This window comes from Gallus gallus, chromosome Z (genome assembly GCF_016699485.2).
Source record: "Gallus gallus isolate bGalGal1 chromosome Z, bGalGal1.mat.broiler.GRCg7b, whole genome shotgun sequence".
NCBI lineage: Eukaryota > Metazoa > Chordata > Aves > Galliformes > Phasianidae > Gallus > Gallus gallus.
The window spans coordinates 10,728,583-10,745,047 of NC_052572.1; the positions used below are offsets into that span (position 1 = coordinate 10,728,583).

Below are 16,465 nucleotides of genomic sequence, written 5' to 3' on the forward strand. Positions count from 1 at the left end.
TATTTGGCATACCTAAGTTTAGAACACCTACACAGAAAAACAAAAGTAGGTTACAAACCAGTACTACTGGAGAGTAGGATTATTACAAATAATTCAGAAAGTGAAGTGCAAGGGAAAAGAAAACTAGATTTTCCAATTCTGCTCATAGACACTGAGAATTTCAGGGCAGGTACTACACATACTTTCTCATCTTAAACAAGTTTGTTATCTTATTTTAAAGCTAAAATACATTCTTACACATAAGCTCTCTCACCAAATGCATGTAAGAACTTTACCTCTTAAAGAAACAGAAATGACAGAAATGGTCTAGATCATCTTAAGGAAAGTAGCAAAGACAGTAACAGAAAAAGGAAATATGGAATTACCTCTTCCACAGGTAACAGTGCAGGCTGTCCACTCTCCATATTGCCAAAAATACTCTGGCTCTCCAATCTCATTCTCATTATTTTCTTCTTTACGAACAGTATATTCATACTTGATTCCAGGGTTAGTCTCTTGAAAGAGTAGCTGGAAAAACAGTATAGTTTATTTAATCATTTATGATTATTATAACCTTCTAGCCCAAAACTTTCAAAGTATGACAGCAAAACAACAACAACCAGCAGGTTTAAAAGCAACCCATTTTGAAGCCTACTACACATTCAGAAATACAGACTGGCAAACCTTTCATTTGTTTGCTGACAATGGCAGACATGTTTCTTTTTAACGCAGCTGTTTGTCATGCAGTTTTGAAAGCTCACGTGTAAGTGGGCCAACATAATTAGCATCCTATTGACATGAGATAATGCAAAGTCCATCCAAGGCTCTGGAAAATGTGGCACTGATTAAGAGCTATTGCCTACCATTATAAATGGTAATTACCCTATCCGTATGTAACAACTGTTAAAAAATATCCAGTAGGTCAGAAAACTAGAGATTTTATTCAGATACTACCTTATTATTATTTTTCACCATTTCCAGATTAAGAAGGAAAATTCTAAGTAGAGCCACTCATGAGTATCACCATTTGACTGATAGGGGAGAGGTAAGAGCATCTTCAGGGGATAAACCGCTGAGGTAATGAATTCTCCTCTTCCTCCTAATGATTTCATTGGATTTGGTTCCTGACAGTGACAAGTGAATACCACTTCATGGACCCTCTCCTATGACCATAATCAAACTATGACACAGGACATATATGTTTTCAGGTAGGATGAACTGCTTTCTAAAATAGCTCAAATGATTTTTGAAAGACAGGATGCTAGTAGAGCAGTTTATATAAAAATATACATATTTTTCCAGCCTCAGTTTCAAACTCAGCTACCATCCAAACCAAATGGACTCTGCTAGAGATCTGCTACTTACCTGAATCCATATTGATTCATTGGTGGGTCCTGGAGCAGTCAGATTTTCTAGATCACCTGTCCTGTCATACTGAAATACTGTTCCTGCCACTTTATATTCACCATTCCACTGGATGATAAAACCTCCATTTAGGTAATATTTTTCTGGGTCTTTACTTCGCACAGCAAGGAAGTTGCCTGCTTCTGCAACTTCTGTGACTCTGATACCCCTTGCACCTTTTGGAATTAACCCAATATCAACATATCCTAAGAGAGAAAAAACAGATGCACGGCGGTAAACAACAAAAATGTCATTGTAGTTTATGTAGGGTATTTTAAAACACTAGATTTGCTTGAAAAAAAGAAAAAAATCTAAGTGCTGGCATGAAGCTTTTCATTTACGTATTTATATACACAGGAGGTTAGCTCAGTGATCCTCACCCTAGAGAGAACTACAATTGCAACTGAAAAAAAAAACGTAAAACAGGAAGTTCACATACAAATTTGAACACAAACTCAAATAGCTTTCTTGATGTTGCTCCTGCCTGGGTTTTAGAAATTGGAAGGATGACAAGATCTACAAGCAAATACTGTAGGAATGTAAGCTGCAGAAGTTTGGTCGCAGTGTAGGTATGTAGTTCCACATCACACACAGCTGTTGTCACACATTAAATTCTGAGAATGACATCCCCATCACCTGTCTTGTGAAATAAGCTGACCCTACTGGCCATAATAAGCGACCTTCAGAATCAGTGGCACACATAAATGCCGGACAACTTAAGTAAGTTACAGCTTGTAGCTCTTTCGCAGGGTATCAGGTACTGGCCCTACTGACATACGTTGCCCATGGTAAAAAGAAATAAAACATAAAGCTACTAAAAAAAAAATAGATCAAATAAATTAAAATATCCACCCATCTGTGTCCCCTCATTTCTCCACCCCCCCCCCCCCCCCCAAAAGACAACAACAAAAAAAGAAACACCACAACCATAAAAACAAACAAACAAAAAAAAGAATTCACTACCAAAAAATAAAGGATCTGTCTACTTCAATCCCTCCGTAATTATTGTTGATGACACCTATTGCGTGTTTCTGAGATTAGCTATGGAAACTGAAATGTTTCAGTCTTTCACAGGGGAAGGGTATAACAAAATCGGGAGGATTACTAAATAACTAGATTATTATAGGAAACCAGAGCTTTGTAAGAAACTAAAGTCTAATGACTTTCCCAAATGTTCTATTCATTCAGTGAAGTGGAGATGTGTTACAAGCAGTGTGTGACTGTACGACTAAAGACTTGATTAGAAGACATACTCAGAAGTGGGACAAATTAAATGTTACGCATGCAAAAATTTTATTGTGTAATTTTCTGAGAGCTTGGCTTTGCAACCTTGGTGTCCTTCTTCCAGCAGATTTTTTTCCAGATGTAATTTGAATAACGTTTGTTCAAAATACCAAATAAAAAACAATTAAAGGTAATTTTCTTTCTGTTGTTAACATAAAAAGTCTGTACCCTGTCAAGTTTTTGCATAATTATTTCTGTCTGAATCACTTACTGTTGCATATAAACCTGATTTTAAATACATTTCAGCTGTCTGATGATAGGTGTTACCATTTGGTCAATGGTTCACACTCCGTCCCTTTGGCCTTCCCTAAATTATCTCCTGATTTCCCAGAACATCAGTTGAATGCCCAATTAATCTTATCTGCTTTTGAAAGCAATACTAATCAGGAGTAAGCTTTTGATTTTATCAGGCAGCACAATATTTTTTTTTGTTGTTTAAAAATGGCGTAGGTGGTGTTTATATAATTGTTCCTGGTTATATGGTTCCATCTGTTAAGATTATCTAGAGATCTGAGATTCAATAACAGTCGAAATGTCAGCTGGCTAACCTGCATGCTGTTTTCATTAAACTCTGCAGCATCCATGCAGTAGGTGCTGTCATACACCTGTGCAATGGCAACTGTTAGGTGCCATTAATTTTTCAATTTTTAACAAAAATTAAATCTATATCTTCCTAATCATGGAGAAGGGTATATGAATAAATTCATACAACCCTTGTAGGCACATGACGACTGGGACTGAAGAGCTTGTTTCTCTTATCCCATTGCTGTAAGTCAGAAGAAATTTCACCAAAGTACTTAGCACAGTATTGCAGATCAGATTACAATCGCGCTAGTTCTCCTTATCACTCCAGCTCCCATCCTGGTCTCCAGTTTGTCATATATGTGAGTTTCTTACTTAAAAATGAAAGTTCCTGAAGCATGATTTTCTTCTAAGCCAGGCTCTAGGCACTATCACAAAAATATACATGAAACAGCACAGGCTTCCCATGGCAAATCAGGTTTGCAGATCAAAGTGCAGTTGCACGCAGCCTTTCCATGGAATAGAAGGAACACTGCATCGTGTAATGTAATGGGGGAAGAATTATAGCCTAGAGATAATCTCTGAAGTGAGGATACAAGAGAATTTCCAATCTCTCAGATTCCTGTCTGCATCATGGCTGTGTCCAAAATTAATCTCAAGCATGTATCAGGCCTCTGTGTGCACTTGGGCAGCAAGGGACTGTGGGAAGTGTTGAATCAGTTCCAATCAGGTTGTTCACAAGGTGTCAGGACTAAGATAAACCTCTGGGTTAAAGTGAATGCAGTCACATTTTCTCATTTGCTTGTCAGTTCAGGAAAATTCAGCCCTTCATAGGAGTGACATGGGCCCAGCTCTGCCTTCTGCCTAGCAGAATCAGACCTCTCCTCATCCCTGTTGCACAATCCCTCGTTTCTTGATTTTCAGAGATTTAAAGGTTCCTAATGAAAATTTGAAAATTTTCCCCTACACACGCTGAAGAGTGAAGGCAGGACAAATCCCTGTTCTTCTGACCACCTCCCTGTCCCTTAGCCACTCTTCCTTTTCCTGGGAAGATTCCTTTGTTTGAACTGCAAAACTTCATTCCTCCTTTTTGTTAATCTATTTACTCTTCATTCTGCCTACCACAGTCCTAAACCCCTGTCACTTGCAACCCATCTTTCTTCTACCCCAACACTTTTCCCCACCAAGCAGCACCATTTATGCTCTTTCCATTGTCTGAATGCTGTGTTCTGCTGTGCATAGTCAGTGTTCTGCTGTGCATAGTAGTATTCCTCTGCAGGCAATGTGAGTAACAGTAGAGATATAGAATCAGAATTGCTCAAGTTGGAAAAGACCGTAAAGGTCATCGAGTCCAACCACAACCTAACCATACTACCCTCACTCTAACAACCCTCTGCTAAACCATGTCCCTGGGCACCACATGCAAATGGTTTTTCAACACATCCAGGGATGGTGAGTCAACCACCTCCCTGGGGAGCCTATTCCAGTGTTTAACAACCCTTTCTGTAAAGAAGTTTCTCCTGATATCCAACCTAAACCTACCCTGGCACAACTTGAGGCCATTTCCCCTCATCCTGTCACCTGTCACCAGTGAGAAGAGATCAACCTCTCTCTACCAGTAAGCACCTTTCAGGTATTGGAAGAGAGCAATAAGGTCTCTCCTCAGCTTCCTCTTTCCCAGACTAAACATCCCCATTCCTTCAGTCGCTCCTCATAGGGCATATTCTCCATCTTTCCCTCCCTTTAAAATGCTCTATCATTAAAAAAAGCAGACATCTTTTGCATCAATCACAGAAAAACTTGTAACTCTGCCCCAGCCTAGATCCTGCTTATGCTTCAAGCTTACTACCCTAAGAGGGCAGCTGGGGCAACTTAACTGACTTGCTAATGAATTTCCTGAAAACAGTGTGGACTGAGTACTGGCTAATATTACTGTCAACAGCCAAGACCATTTGTGCAAAATCAGAGTTCTGATTTGTTTTTCGTCATAAACTCTAATGGAACCCATTACGCTGATAAAACTGTCTGTCCTGCAGCTGTGTTTGGAGCATTCCCCCTCCCACTCCACCCCCCCACGCAAGTTTTTCCATTTTGCATTCAAAGGAAAGGAAAAGCATTCGAAAGAAACTCCAAATAAAAATACAGATTAATTTTTCTTTTCCCTGAACATGAACAGGTAAGACTTCAGGGAAAAGCGATCACTCTGCCCTTCACTGAAAGGATGAATTATTAAAGCTCTTTCCTAGTGCGTCATCACTCTGACCTGGCAACCTAGCTGACTTGCAGATACACTGTATACTGCTACAATACCAGAGTCAAGAAGGACCTAAATTCCGAGGAAAGCTTTAGATTAGAATATTTTGCCTTGCTTTATACTTTTCTGCACCACTGAACTTTCAAAAAAACTCAATTTTTCCTTCTCAGTTGATAGCAGTACATATCCTGAGCTTTGGTCCAGTTTCATTATCTATATTGAATTTATGACCCTGAAGCCACCGTATTTACATAAACCGTTCAGTAGACACACAGCCATTAATCCTTTCTGTAAGACAGAACATGATAGTACTTGTAAATCAGAGTCAAGAATCAGCCAGATGTGAGCATCAGTAAGTGCCATAGATTGCCTTAAAAGCCAAAGAGCCTGCCAACCTTTGCCTTTCCTGACATGTTTTCTTGTTTTCTGCAATAGATTTTGACTTCAGTAGAAGGGAAAGAATCTACAGAAGCAAACAATTATTTTTTACTTAATCTAAAATGATGAAATAATTTACTTAACATTCAATACACACACATACAACCTGCATGGTTGCGGCATCCTCATGTTTTATCAGTGGGATCAGATTTGGAGGGGTATGGGAAGAGCATATCTGAGTGCACAGTGAGAAAAAACTGAAATACTGAAAGTGCTTTTTCCCAAAATTCTAAATTATATATTATTTGCACAAAGAATATTTTATTAATTTTAGTTCCTGCTCCCTCTTAAAGACGTTTTGGCACCAATTCATCCCACACAACTTAAGGACTGTATGTCTCACTGCCATTGGTGAAGAAGGGCTCCGACCTTCACGTGCTGATTGAGACCTCAGTAACATTCCAGGAACTCACTTTTCCATGCTTCCAGCCCAGAGGCCTACCACAGAAACTTCTACAGCAAACAGATGTGCAAAATTCTGCACAAGGAAGAGGCTGTACGTGGTCACTAAAGCCAATGCTATCAAATTAAGGACACTTTGAAACACTTGGTCCAGTGTTTTCTGGGTGCTTTACTTTGTCTAGAGATTCAGTTCAGATTTTCTAAGGGCATTAATTATATAAATAATTTTGTAAATGCACTTTCTATTTTTGGGTTTTTGTCAATATCAATGTAAATTGCACAGGACTGTTAGTCTCTGACATCATTTTTATTAGATGAAGTGAACTTAAAAAACAGTTCACCAATCTTTTCAGGCACATGCAAGATTAATTGTGAAACATCCTTTCGCTATTTCCTGTGCAGACTGATCATTCAGTTTACAATGAAAAGCATTTCTTAAGCCTTTTTTATGTGGATAAACACTTCATCAGTAGAAGAGTTTAAGTAAAGAACCCAATTTACCAGATCCTTCACTTTGATTAAATGTCATTTTCACTGTATGACAGGCAGAACCATCTCCCAGGCAAACTCCACACTGGTCTTCAGTGGCATTGGAATTTATCTCATAATCACAGCCAACAGCCTAGAAGAAAAAAAAAAAAAAGGAATTTCGGAATAAATACAGTCTTCACAATGAAGCTTCAGCATATATATTTTATATATATGTATTAAAAAAATATATTAATATTTTATAACAAAGATGCTAGTAGTAGAGATCATGTAAGTGAAACTCCTATGTATAAATATGAAGTCAAAAAGAACAAAAAACCCACAAACACCACTAGGGCATGAAACATACAGTAGTGACTAGACACATATCTGAACTGGAAATGTCCCACTAAAATGATCTCAACTTTTTGGACTATCCAAAACGTTTAGCACTCATGTCTGCTCTCTTCTATCACAGACTCAACCATGGATTCCCAGAACTAAAATGCAGTAACAGAAATGAAAGACAGGGCATCTCACCAGTGCCTCAGAGAAACTCCAATATCTTACCCACAGACTAACACAAATATTTCACAATGTTTCTTCAACAGATGTAGAACAAAAGCTATGCACAGGAACATATGCTTTGAATCTGCATTAATAACGGCACATGGGGCAAGGATTACTTGCTAAAGATTCACTTACTGAACATGCTGAACTTATACAACTGTACCCAGCCAAAGCCAGAAAGCAACTCTAGAAATGACAGACCACTTTCAGATCACTGTGTCATGTTTTGTAGCAGTCCTAGTGAAGAACTACAACTGTAGACAAATCCTCTGACAACTCAAACTTGTTCAGTAGCATCAAGTTTTACAGCTTTTTCTTCCCCAGCTTGCCAGCACAGGGCAATGTATCAGACTGAAAGCTCTGACAAAGACTGATTTTCCATTCATTTTTGCTAGGGGGGAGAAAGTGAGAGAAAAAACATATTCATTTTGAGTTAGGAAAAACTTCTTCTTTGCCAAAACCAAAATTCCCTGTACTAGTCTATTACACTTGAAGAAAATCATCTTTTAGTTCTGGGGAAAATTTTTGTCTCTCTTTAAGAACTAGGAATATTTTTAAGTTGAAGTGTTTTAACACAAAAATGTGGCATAAAAATAATCTGAAGTTCTTTAAATCTTATATCCATTTATCAGAATCAAAGTAGCATATGTCCTAGATGAGAAATCAGAGTGCAGTGTGGGTCAAACTGAAGAGTTAGGTTCGTGCCCACGTAGAAAGCAGAAAAGGCTTTCATCATCTGAATTAACCTGGAGGTAAATATAATGGTTTGGAGTTCCCTGAAGCTTCTCTCTCCTATAAAAAGAGCTCATCTGTCAAAGGAAAATCAAGCCCTAAAGTTTCTGTCAGGCTTTGTTCTAATACAATACAACAAAAATACAGCAGGAAAGGAATCCTAAAATGAATTCATTCAAGATGATTTTAAGCAGCCAACTTTGGAAACGTTAAAAAGTATACAGCACAAAATAAAACCTAGACTGTTAAGTACTGTTAAACTTTGCACTTTTTAGACTATTGGTTTTCAGAAAAAGAGGTGTATGCATAACAGCACTCTTGAGCTCCTTGACATCATAAATCTCTTTAAATTACATCTGCATTTCAGCTACTTTTGTAACAAATGAATATTAATGAATTCTGAAGTATATTAACAGCCCTTTGTACCAGAGCCCGTCATCATTACTGAGGAGCTGACTGCAGCTTCCCAACTAAATGAATCTCCAATTGCATTGTTCCATGTTTGCTGTGTGTATCTGTATGTATTCATCTGCAGTGTACTGTCATGCAGATAGTACACGTTTGGCAGTGCTCGACCTTCATTTATTTGCCACATAAGGAGCATGCTACAACATTTGATCAGGTTCTCCTGGAACTGATTTTTTTCAGTCACACATAATAAACACAGATATTTTTTTTTGTTTGATTTGAAGAATACTTCAATAAATAATTTTGTCTGCCTCCATCCACCTTAAAAATTACATCTGGGCAATCATTAAAAAAAAAAAAACTGTTTTGAAAAATGCATTGAATTTTGGGGGGAATGGAGTTGTTTTCAAAATCACACTGAAGTGCATCAACACTTATGTCACTCCCCATTTTCTGTTCCCCCGTTTCCATATTCTAGTTTCAATCTGAAATTACTTTCAAATTTTGACATGAATTACTGCATCATTTAAATCCCTTAGATGTTACATTTCTTGATTTATTAAGCACGTATTAAATAAATAAAATCCTGTTTAGCTTAGAGAGAACAGAGGCAATTCTGGTCAACTCTTTGGCACATCCCCACCCCAAAGGACATGGCTGGTTGGCACTCTGGGTGACGAAAACTACCTGACAACTTGCCTCTTCTGACACTCTGGCTGGTGTGTATGCATACTGTCACTTGCAGAAGAGTTTGAGGTGCTGCTATCCTCCGGTGTGTTACCACCTCAGACTCAGTCCCAGTATAGTATTCACACTTCACAGGTCCTAAATTCATTCCTAGTAAGCGTTTTTTTTTTCAAAGTTTTGTTCACTTGTTTGTATCAGTGAAACTCCACAGTGCTTTGTGCTATCATGACGTCAAGTTAAACTTGCAGAACACAACCAGAGCCTGGTTGTATCTAACACTTAGTGGTCATCAACAGTGTCTCAGACATCTGGAAGCCTATCATAGCAGACTGCCTATGATTTAGATGACCAGCTATAAGGGATAAGGCAGTAGTTAAAAGTTTTTCTCTGCTGATTTTCGTCAAAATAAACTTTCAGGTGCAAAACCTGTCAACTTCTCTAATATCCCCTTGATGTACGAAGAGCTGGGTATCCCCTCTTTTGATTCTGATCCCCTTTTACCTTCAGTACATCAGCTCTTGTAATCTTCCATAAGCTTTTGACAGGGAAGCCTATCTATTAATCAAGGTACAAAGCCTTCTTCATATTCTACTGCTTTTTTCCTGTCAATCTCAGAGGAAGAAACACCTGAGCTTTTACTCTGTGCACCAGTGATTTAATGAGCAGCTACAGGAACTCCAAGGAAAGGCCTCAAGTTAATGATGCCACTTTATATAATAATATTATCACTCACATTTTTACAGAAGTTTCAAAAAACACTCATCTGTCTCTTTAATAACAGCACTTCATCAGCACCTTTGATGCCTGCTATGAAAAAACAGTGGCTGTGCCAAGATGGTCTCTCTTGATTCACAGAAGGCCACTTTAAAAAAGAGGGAAAGTTTATTCTCTCTGTTAGCGATGTGTCTTTCACAGATATATCTCGGCATCAAGGACCATATTTATGAGAAGTACAGAATGTTATAGAGATAAATACATGCTAAGAAGGTTCATGACTCAGTTTTTACCTCCAAGCATGTAGCTACTCAACCAAGGATGGACTAAATCATAGAATGTAGTACTCAGATGAGGTACTCAAATTACTCAGACACCACTGTAATGAGTGCAGAACGATTCTCCATCTGGCAAAGAGCTCAGACCTACACTTGTTAGCTAAGGATGCAGTACAATTTATATTTAGCACTTCCTAAGAATGTAAAGAGATAGGTACATGGCTATCTTTCTTCACAAGATGCATTCTCTGGTGTATCTACTGTACACCAAGCACTCTTGCTAACAGTCTATAAGAAGTTAGTAAAGTCAGTGTAGTCGGTTTTATCATTAGACCAAAGCAGTAACAAGCTGCTCTGGGGAGTCCTGCAAGTTGAACTTTATTTTCTGTTCTGTGCACACATTTACTGTTAATCAGAAAGCAGGGGAGAAAATGTTTCAAGTGGACAAAATATATATTTTTAACCATGCAAATGAAAAATCCAGAGATAGAACCCCAACACTGCATGTTTTGCTACTAGGCAATACTAATGAGTGTTTTGGAGCTTCTTATTCAAACTTCTGAGAAGGAAAGCAAAAAAAGACGTTTTCAAGTTTTAACATTCTTGTCAAATAAGCATTTGCTGGTAGAAAATGCGTATTCTTAAAATGGTTTCTGTTCACCTTTGTTGGCTACTCATGCTTGCTTGAGTAGTTATACCCAGTAATAGTTTATCTAGTGTGAGCTGTCAGACATTCTGAAATCACTGAACATATTTCTCTTGTGAGTACTATTTAGTCTGAAAATCTCTAAGACTGAACAAATCAGTCCTCAGCTACTCTACTGCACTGGCACTGGTGACCATGTCCAGTAGAAGCTCTACAAGATAGCACAATACGATCATTTTCCTGCCAATTACAGCCTCTGATTGCAGAAGAGAAAACAATTTCAGGGTGCCAATTAGTGTCTCTGCATGGGCTGCACTCTGTGTCAGTTCAGATCTTTCACACATAGCTATACATTTCCCTTAGCAACACAGTAATAGCATCAAAATATGATGTTGTAACATGAACGGAATCCCTTTGTTCCTTCCAATCATAGAGGCTTCTATTTTGATTTTCCTCTGACATTTGGAACAGTTTGTAGCAGACATCACCACATCATATATGATGATATTTGCTTATAAGCAAAGGAAGGGATGCTGCAGAGGCCCCCAAGAACGAAGCATGTGGACTGCTGTTCCAGCGTAAGTCAAGCCTTTGTTTCACTCCCTAGCTAAAAGAATGCTGGAGGCGGTGCAATGACCCCATATCTAGCAGAAGGTCACCTTCTTACAAGGCTAAGAATGACCGTCACAACATGTACATTTTCATGTGTTTAAGTAAACAGCTCCAGCAGTCTTTCATTAGGAATCCATTTACGTGAACTTTAATTTCCACCTTGTCACTCCAGTGAATAACACATTATTTTTGTTATTCATTAGATTTATTTCTAGACGTGTCCTCCTCCCTTTTTTTTGCTTTCCCCAATCTTCTATCCTAGATATGCAGCAGCAATATTTTCTACAACTGACCTAAATAACAAGCCTAAGATTTCTGCCAAATTGACTGTTAAAGCAGATCTGGAGACTACATGCAGGTTATTAAAACAAGAAAAGAAAAACAAAACAAAACAGTAGCAATTAGGTTCTGAATCTATTACATACATGTTCTTGTGCACCCTATGCCAGTTGAATGTGCTGTGTTAACAAGAAACCATTGTGTGCCATAGCATGTGTTGCAAATCAGATTCATTTTCTGTGCCCTTTATAATTGCCCCATTTATCAAGTGCTTTTCTAACACACCTGAGACTAGCTTCATTACTGGTCCTACCACACAATGTGGAGGCAAAAATAGTAACCTGAATTGCCTTGGCCATGTTACAGGAAGGAAAAGTAATTTATTTCCTGCTGCATGGTAACTAAAAGGAAAACAGCCAGAGGCATTGTCCTTTTGCCACTTCCATCAGGAGAAATTTTTCTGTCAGATTGGCTGCGGGAGGCAGATGCAAGGAGTCCTTGCTGTCACTGAGGGTATGTACTGGACCTATTGCCAGAGTATCAAAGTTACATGAATGCTACATTATGCTTCAAAGCTCTTCCTTCCACTTGTATCCCACACTGGCCTCCAAACTGAGAAATCACAATCCTGTCATGTTGGCCAAGACATTGCCTTAGACAGGGAGAGATATGTCCTGATGTGCCTATTTCACTTACAATTTGTTTAGACGTGGCTGAAACAATGTCCTGTTGGGCCAGCACTGGGAGGAAGAGACTGAATCAATAATGAGTAGCAGTAGAACTACTACAAGAAAAAAAAAAAGTAATCTGCTTTTTAACAAGAAAAAAAAACAAAAACAAACCACAACCAAACACTTTTCGCCCTGTTATGATGCTGTGTACTTCTCCAATGCAACATTAATCCCTGAACATAATAATTGTGCATTACTACAGAGAACAGCTCAAAGATTTGCATGACTGAAGGTCATTAAGCCTATAAAAATTCTGTGCAGCAGATGAATGCTTGTTATAAACAGCAGAGTTGCCAGATCCTTCACTGTCAGTGTCTGCACTATCTCAGTGTATGTACCACGTAAGCTTTCACTTCTAGGTAATGCCACAGCATATTTGACAAGAATCCTCAGTCTGGAAAACTCATGTATACACACTGTTCAACACATATACCACAGTGGCAGTATCTTTCTTATTAACTCTATGTGAGCAATCAAGTGTTCTAATAAGAATTAGAGTCAGCTTGGGGTAAATAATTTAAAGCATAGGGAGATATGATATGTTTAAATGTCTTCTAAATAAAGGAAAAAAGAAATAGTACCCAAAGGAGGAGGGCAGAGAAATATGGTTAAATAGCAAACTAGTCATGATATATCTTGATGATGTTAAGTAACATTTCTGACTGATCTTGCTGACTGCCTCCATTCAGAATCATGTTTGGCATTGTGACAGGAGGCAGTTCAAGAAGAAAAGCCAAGATAGATGTAAACAGAATAAAAGAGTTAAGAGGATGGCATGTCTCTTCTCTTTATTAGCACCACCTGGAAACAAAACCTGGTGGCAACCTCAGGCACATAACTTTGAGATACCCCTTTGCTGTCACTGGTTCCAGTGTTGAGTGATTTAACAGCTTTACATATTTAGGGAGTTCCTCTTCTGTTTAATTGTCAGAGTGCCAATATCCTATTTGCCAAGTCCTCCAATGCGGTACCAATTCCAGTTTGTCCTTGAATCAAGAAGGCAAGCTCTAAAGAAATACTGTACCAACATGTAACAGGTAAGGCTTCTTTGAACACTGAGGCACAGGCAATGCTACTGAAAAATTAGGCTTTATATATTGGACAAATTGCAAAGACCAAGAGAATCAGCACTGGTATCTGTGCTTACTTTCCACTTGACAATGCGAATCATGGAATTGCCAAGTTGAGTAGGCAAGCATTCAGTAAGACTCAGATAGTTAAAATGAGGCACCTCAACCCACACTTAATCATCTAGGTAAGAACAATTTAATTGTCCATTCTGAGCAAAACCATGGCTATTTGTGAAATCAGATTATGATCAGCTGACTTCAAGAGATTTAAGTTCTAGGTTGATTATGAGTCTACCTATCTTGTGTTTTTAAGTAGCCATTACAAAAAGTTTGAACTTCCTTCTTAAATAACAGCTGCTTTGCAAACCAAGCATTATTTTAATAGAAAAAAAAAAAAAGTGAAGCACATTTGTGAGATGTAGACTTGAAAATATTATGAAACACTGCTGTTAACATTTCTTGAGGTTTCCACATTATAATAAACATGTTGCTATTGGAGTGCATGAATTATATACCAGACTAATACCCTTTAATGCATTTCTAGATTTACTCACTATGATCTATAATGTAGGTATTGTGTTTAGCTACCTCGACTAAAATATCAGTGAATTATATTGAGAGGTACTTAAAAATGCTTCTCCTCAAGTGTTATGCAGGGTACCTATTGCAGATAAAAGCATGCTGTCTTTCAGAAATAAGAGCTATTTGGGTAATTTATTCATCACTGAGTATCATTTGTGGCAGCTGCATGATGATATAATTCACTCCATGATTCCGACTCCAATTAAATTCGATGCAGTAGTTGACATGTGAAAGGGTGACAAAACCATATTTATGGTAGAGACTGTGCATTGGAGGAAATTTTTTAGAGACACCTTGAGCCCTAAGAACTAGTATATCTGGTATGTAGAAACTGCAGTTAAAATAACTTTTCCTTTGAACTCTGATCCATCATTATGCCATTTCTGATATAGGTATAAATCTGAATTGTCACAGGCAAGGTTAAACACAGAAAACATACAGAACCTATAATGAGCCATAGTGACCCCAATCTATTTAATGTGGAAATCAGAAAATTAAAACATAACAAAGACAGCCTTCTGTGTTTAGTGCATTCCATCTTCTTAGTGAGGTTCAAAAGTACCAATACAATATGCAACATTTACATACTTCAGTATGTTAATCTTTGTTTCCAGCTGGCTTGAGCTGCTCACTGCCAGTCAACACATTCACCATCATAGTTAAAAGAGCCATTCTGGCTCTCAGCAAACCAAACGGAATCTCTTCTCTTTGAATTTGAACAGAATCTCAGTAACTCCCTCTCACAAATGCATGTCCTGCAAGGAAAATTTATAACAAATATTCTGTTGGTCTTCTCTAAAGCAGAGTAGCTACTGATGTGCAGAACATGCAGAGAACCTTACATTTATTCTTCAGTAAACAGAAGGTTACTGAACTACATACTGTGTTTTTGCCAGTTAACTCATTGTACCGCATTATTCAATTTACTGTTGTAAAGGGAAATTATTCTTATTATCTTCAAGAGCAAGCGCCTGGTCCTATTACAAGTCAGCCCACAACTGTTATTTAGTGTGCAATACTGAACTGAATTTTCAAAATCAAACCATGTAGTAGAGATAACTCTAAAGCTATAGTTCATGAAAATCACCAGAAACAAACAGGCTCTCTTAAAAATATTAAAATAGAGGAAGAAAAGATGAGTTTGAAGGTACCAGAAGAAATCAGGCTAACGGACTTAGTAAAAATGACAGACATAACTCTAATGTCTACTTAGAAAAGCTAATTCTGTGGATTTATTTCTATGAGTATTAAAAATGCAATCAAATGAACGCTTCATGTGGATCTTCCAACAAAACAAAACCTCAAAGCATTAATTTTTTCCCCTTAACGATATTAAAAAATGTAGAGAAAGAAACATGCAAACATACCCAATACCTTACACATGCCATTAATACAGATATCTCGGCTGTGCCTTCCTTCAAAGCAGGGAGTACCATCAGTGACTGCATCCAACATCTTCTCTGAAAAATGGTGATCTATTGGGCGGCAGTGGAGCTCACAGGGGTTAGCTGAAAGGAAAATGAAATAATTTCTCAGAAAATATTTCAGCAGGACATTGAAATGTAATGTACAGGGAATAACAGTGTATCTTCATTATACCATCCACCCACTTTCTCTGGCATTTATTGACAAGTAATGGCATAATTAGAAGCAATTAACAAAGCCACAGTACTAACACTAACAGAGTGCAAGAGGCCTGATAGATGCAGCTAGCACAGAGAACAGCTGGAGCCCAATGTCCTCACACCTCCACACATTCCCTCACTGATATATTAACACCCTACTGAGTCAAGCAATAATGAGGTCTTCAGTTGCAAAGGAGAAAAGGTCAGAAAACCAGCTGTCATCAGTGAGGGGAAAAGAGGAAGCAGGGAGTAAGACTGTAAGAGATAAGCAACTGTTTTTCATCAGCTGATGAAAACTGAGTGATTTCAGGTATATTTTACAACTCATGATCAGCGCTGCCAGCTCTCTCAGGGAAGCAATGAAATGACTGCTTCTCATCTTTAGTATGTCAGTCAAGGATCATATCACTGCTTATTTTCAGATATTTGCTGGCAGTTAATAAATTATTTCAGCCACTCCACTTTTTTTCCTGGTTGGCAATTTATGAAATAGAGATAATGTTGGTAGGTCTGACAGATCCAGGCTGTTCTTGTATAGATGTGCAACAGGAAAAACTGCAGCAAAAGCAATCTGTGGGTCTCTAAAGCCAAATTCTCCACAATAGGCCTGCTTAATTCTAGTCTATGCATGGATTTAGAAAAGCTAAAGAAAAACAATGGAGAACAAGAGTCCGAAGAAGGACAAAGAAGCTGTGAAGAGTTTTATGGGGAGTGGATAAGGGAACTAGGACTGTTCAGAGGAGGCTCAGGGGAGACCTCATCATTCTCTACAACTGCCTG

At 38.1% G+C, this 16,465-nt stretch overlaps 1 protein-coding gene across 2 annotated transcripts in view; it reads right to left on the bottom strand.

The window, feature by feature from the left end:
- The window catches only part of ADAMTS12 (ADAM metallopeptidase with thrombospondin type 1 motif 12), a 170,961-nt gene that overhangs the window by 36,415 nt on the left and 118,081 nt on the right, over window positions 1–16,465 (bottom strand). For both annotated transcript variants that reach the window (XM_003642975.6, XM_015277506.4), the window contains exons 13-16: window positions 15,435–15,568; window positions 6,785–6,905; window positions 1,345–1,589; window positions 366–507 (exon numbers count right to left, since the gene is read on the bottom strand). In XM_003642975.6, coding sequence (XP_003643023.3) covers window positions 366–507; window positions 1,345–1,589; window positions 6,785–6,905; window positions 15,435–15,568 — 642 coding nt within the window. The remainder of the gene's footprint in view (window positions 1–365; window positions 508–1,344; window positions 1,590–6,784; window positions 6,906–15,434; window positions 15,569–16,465) is intronic.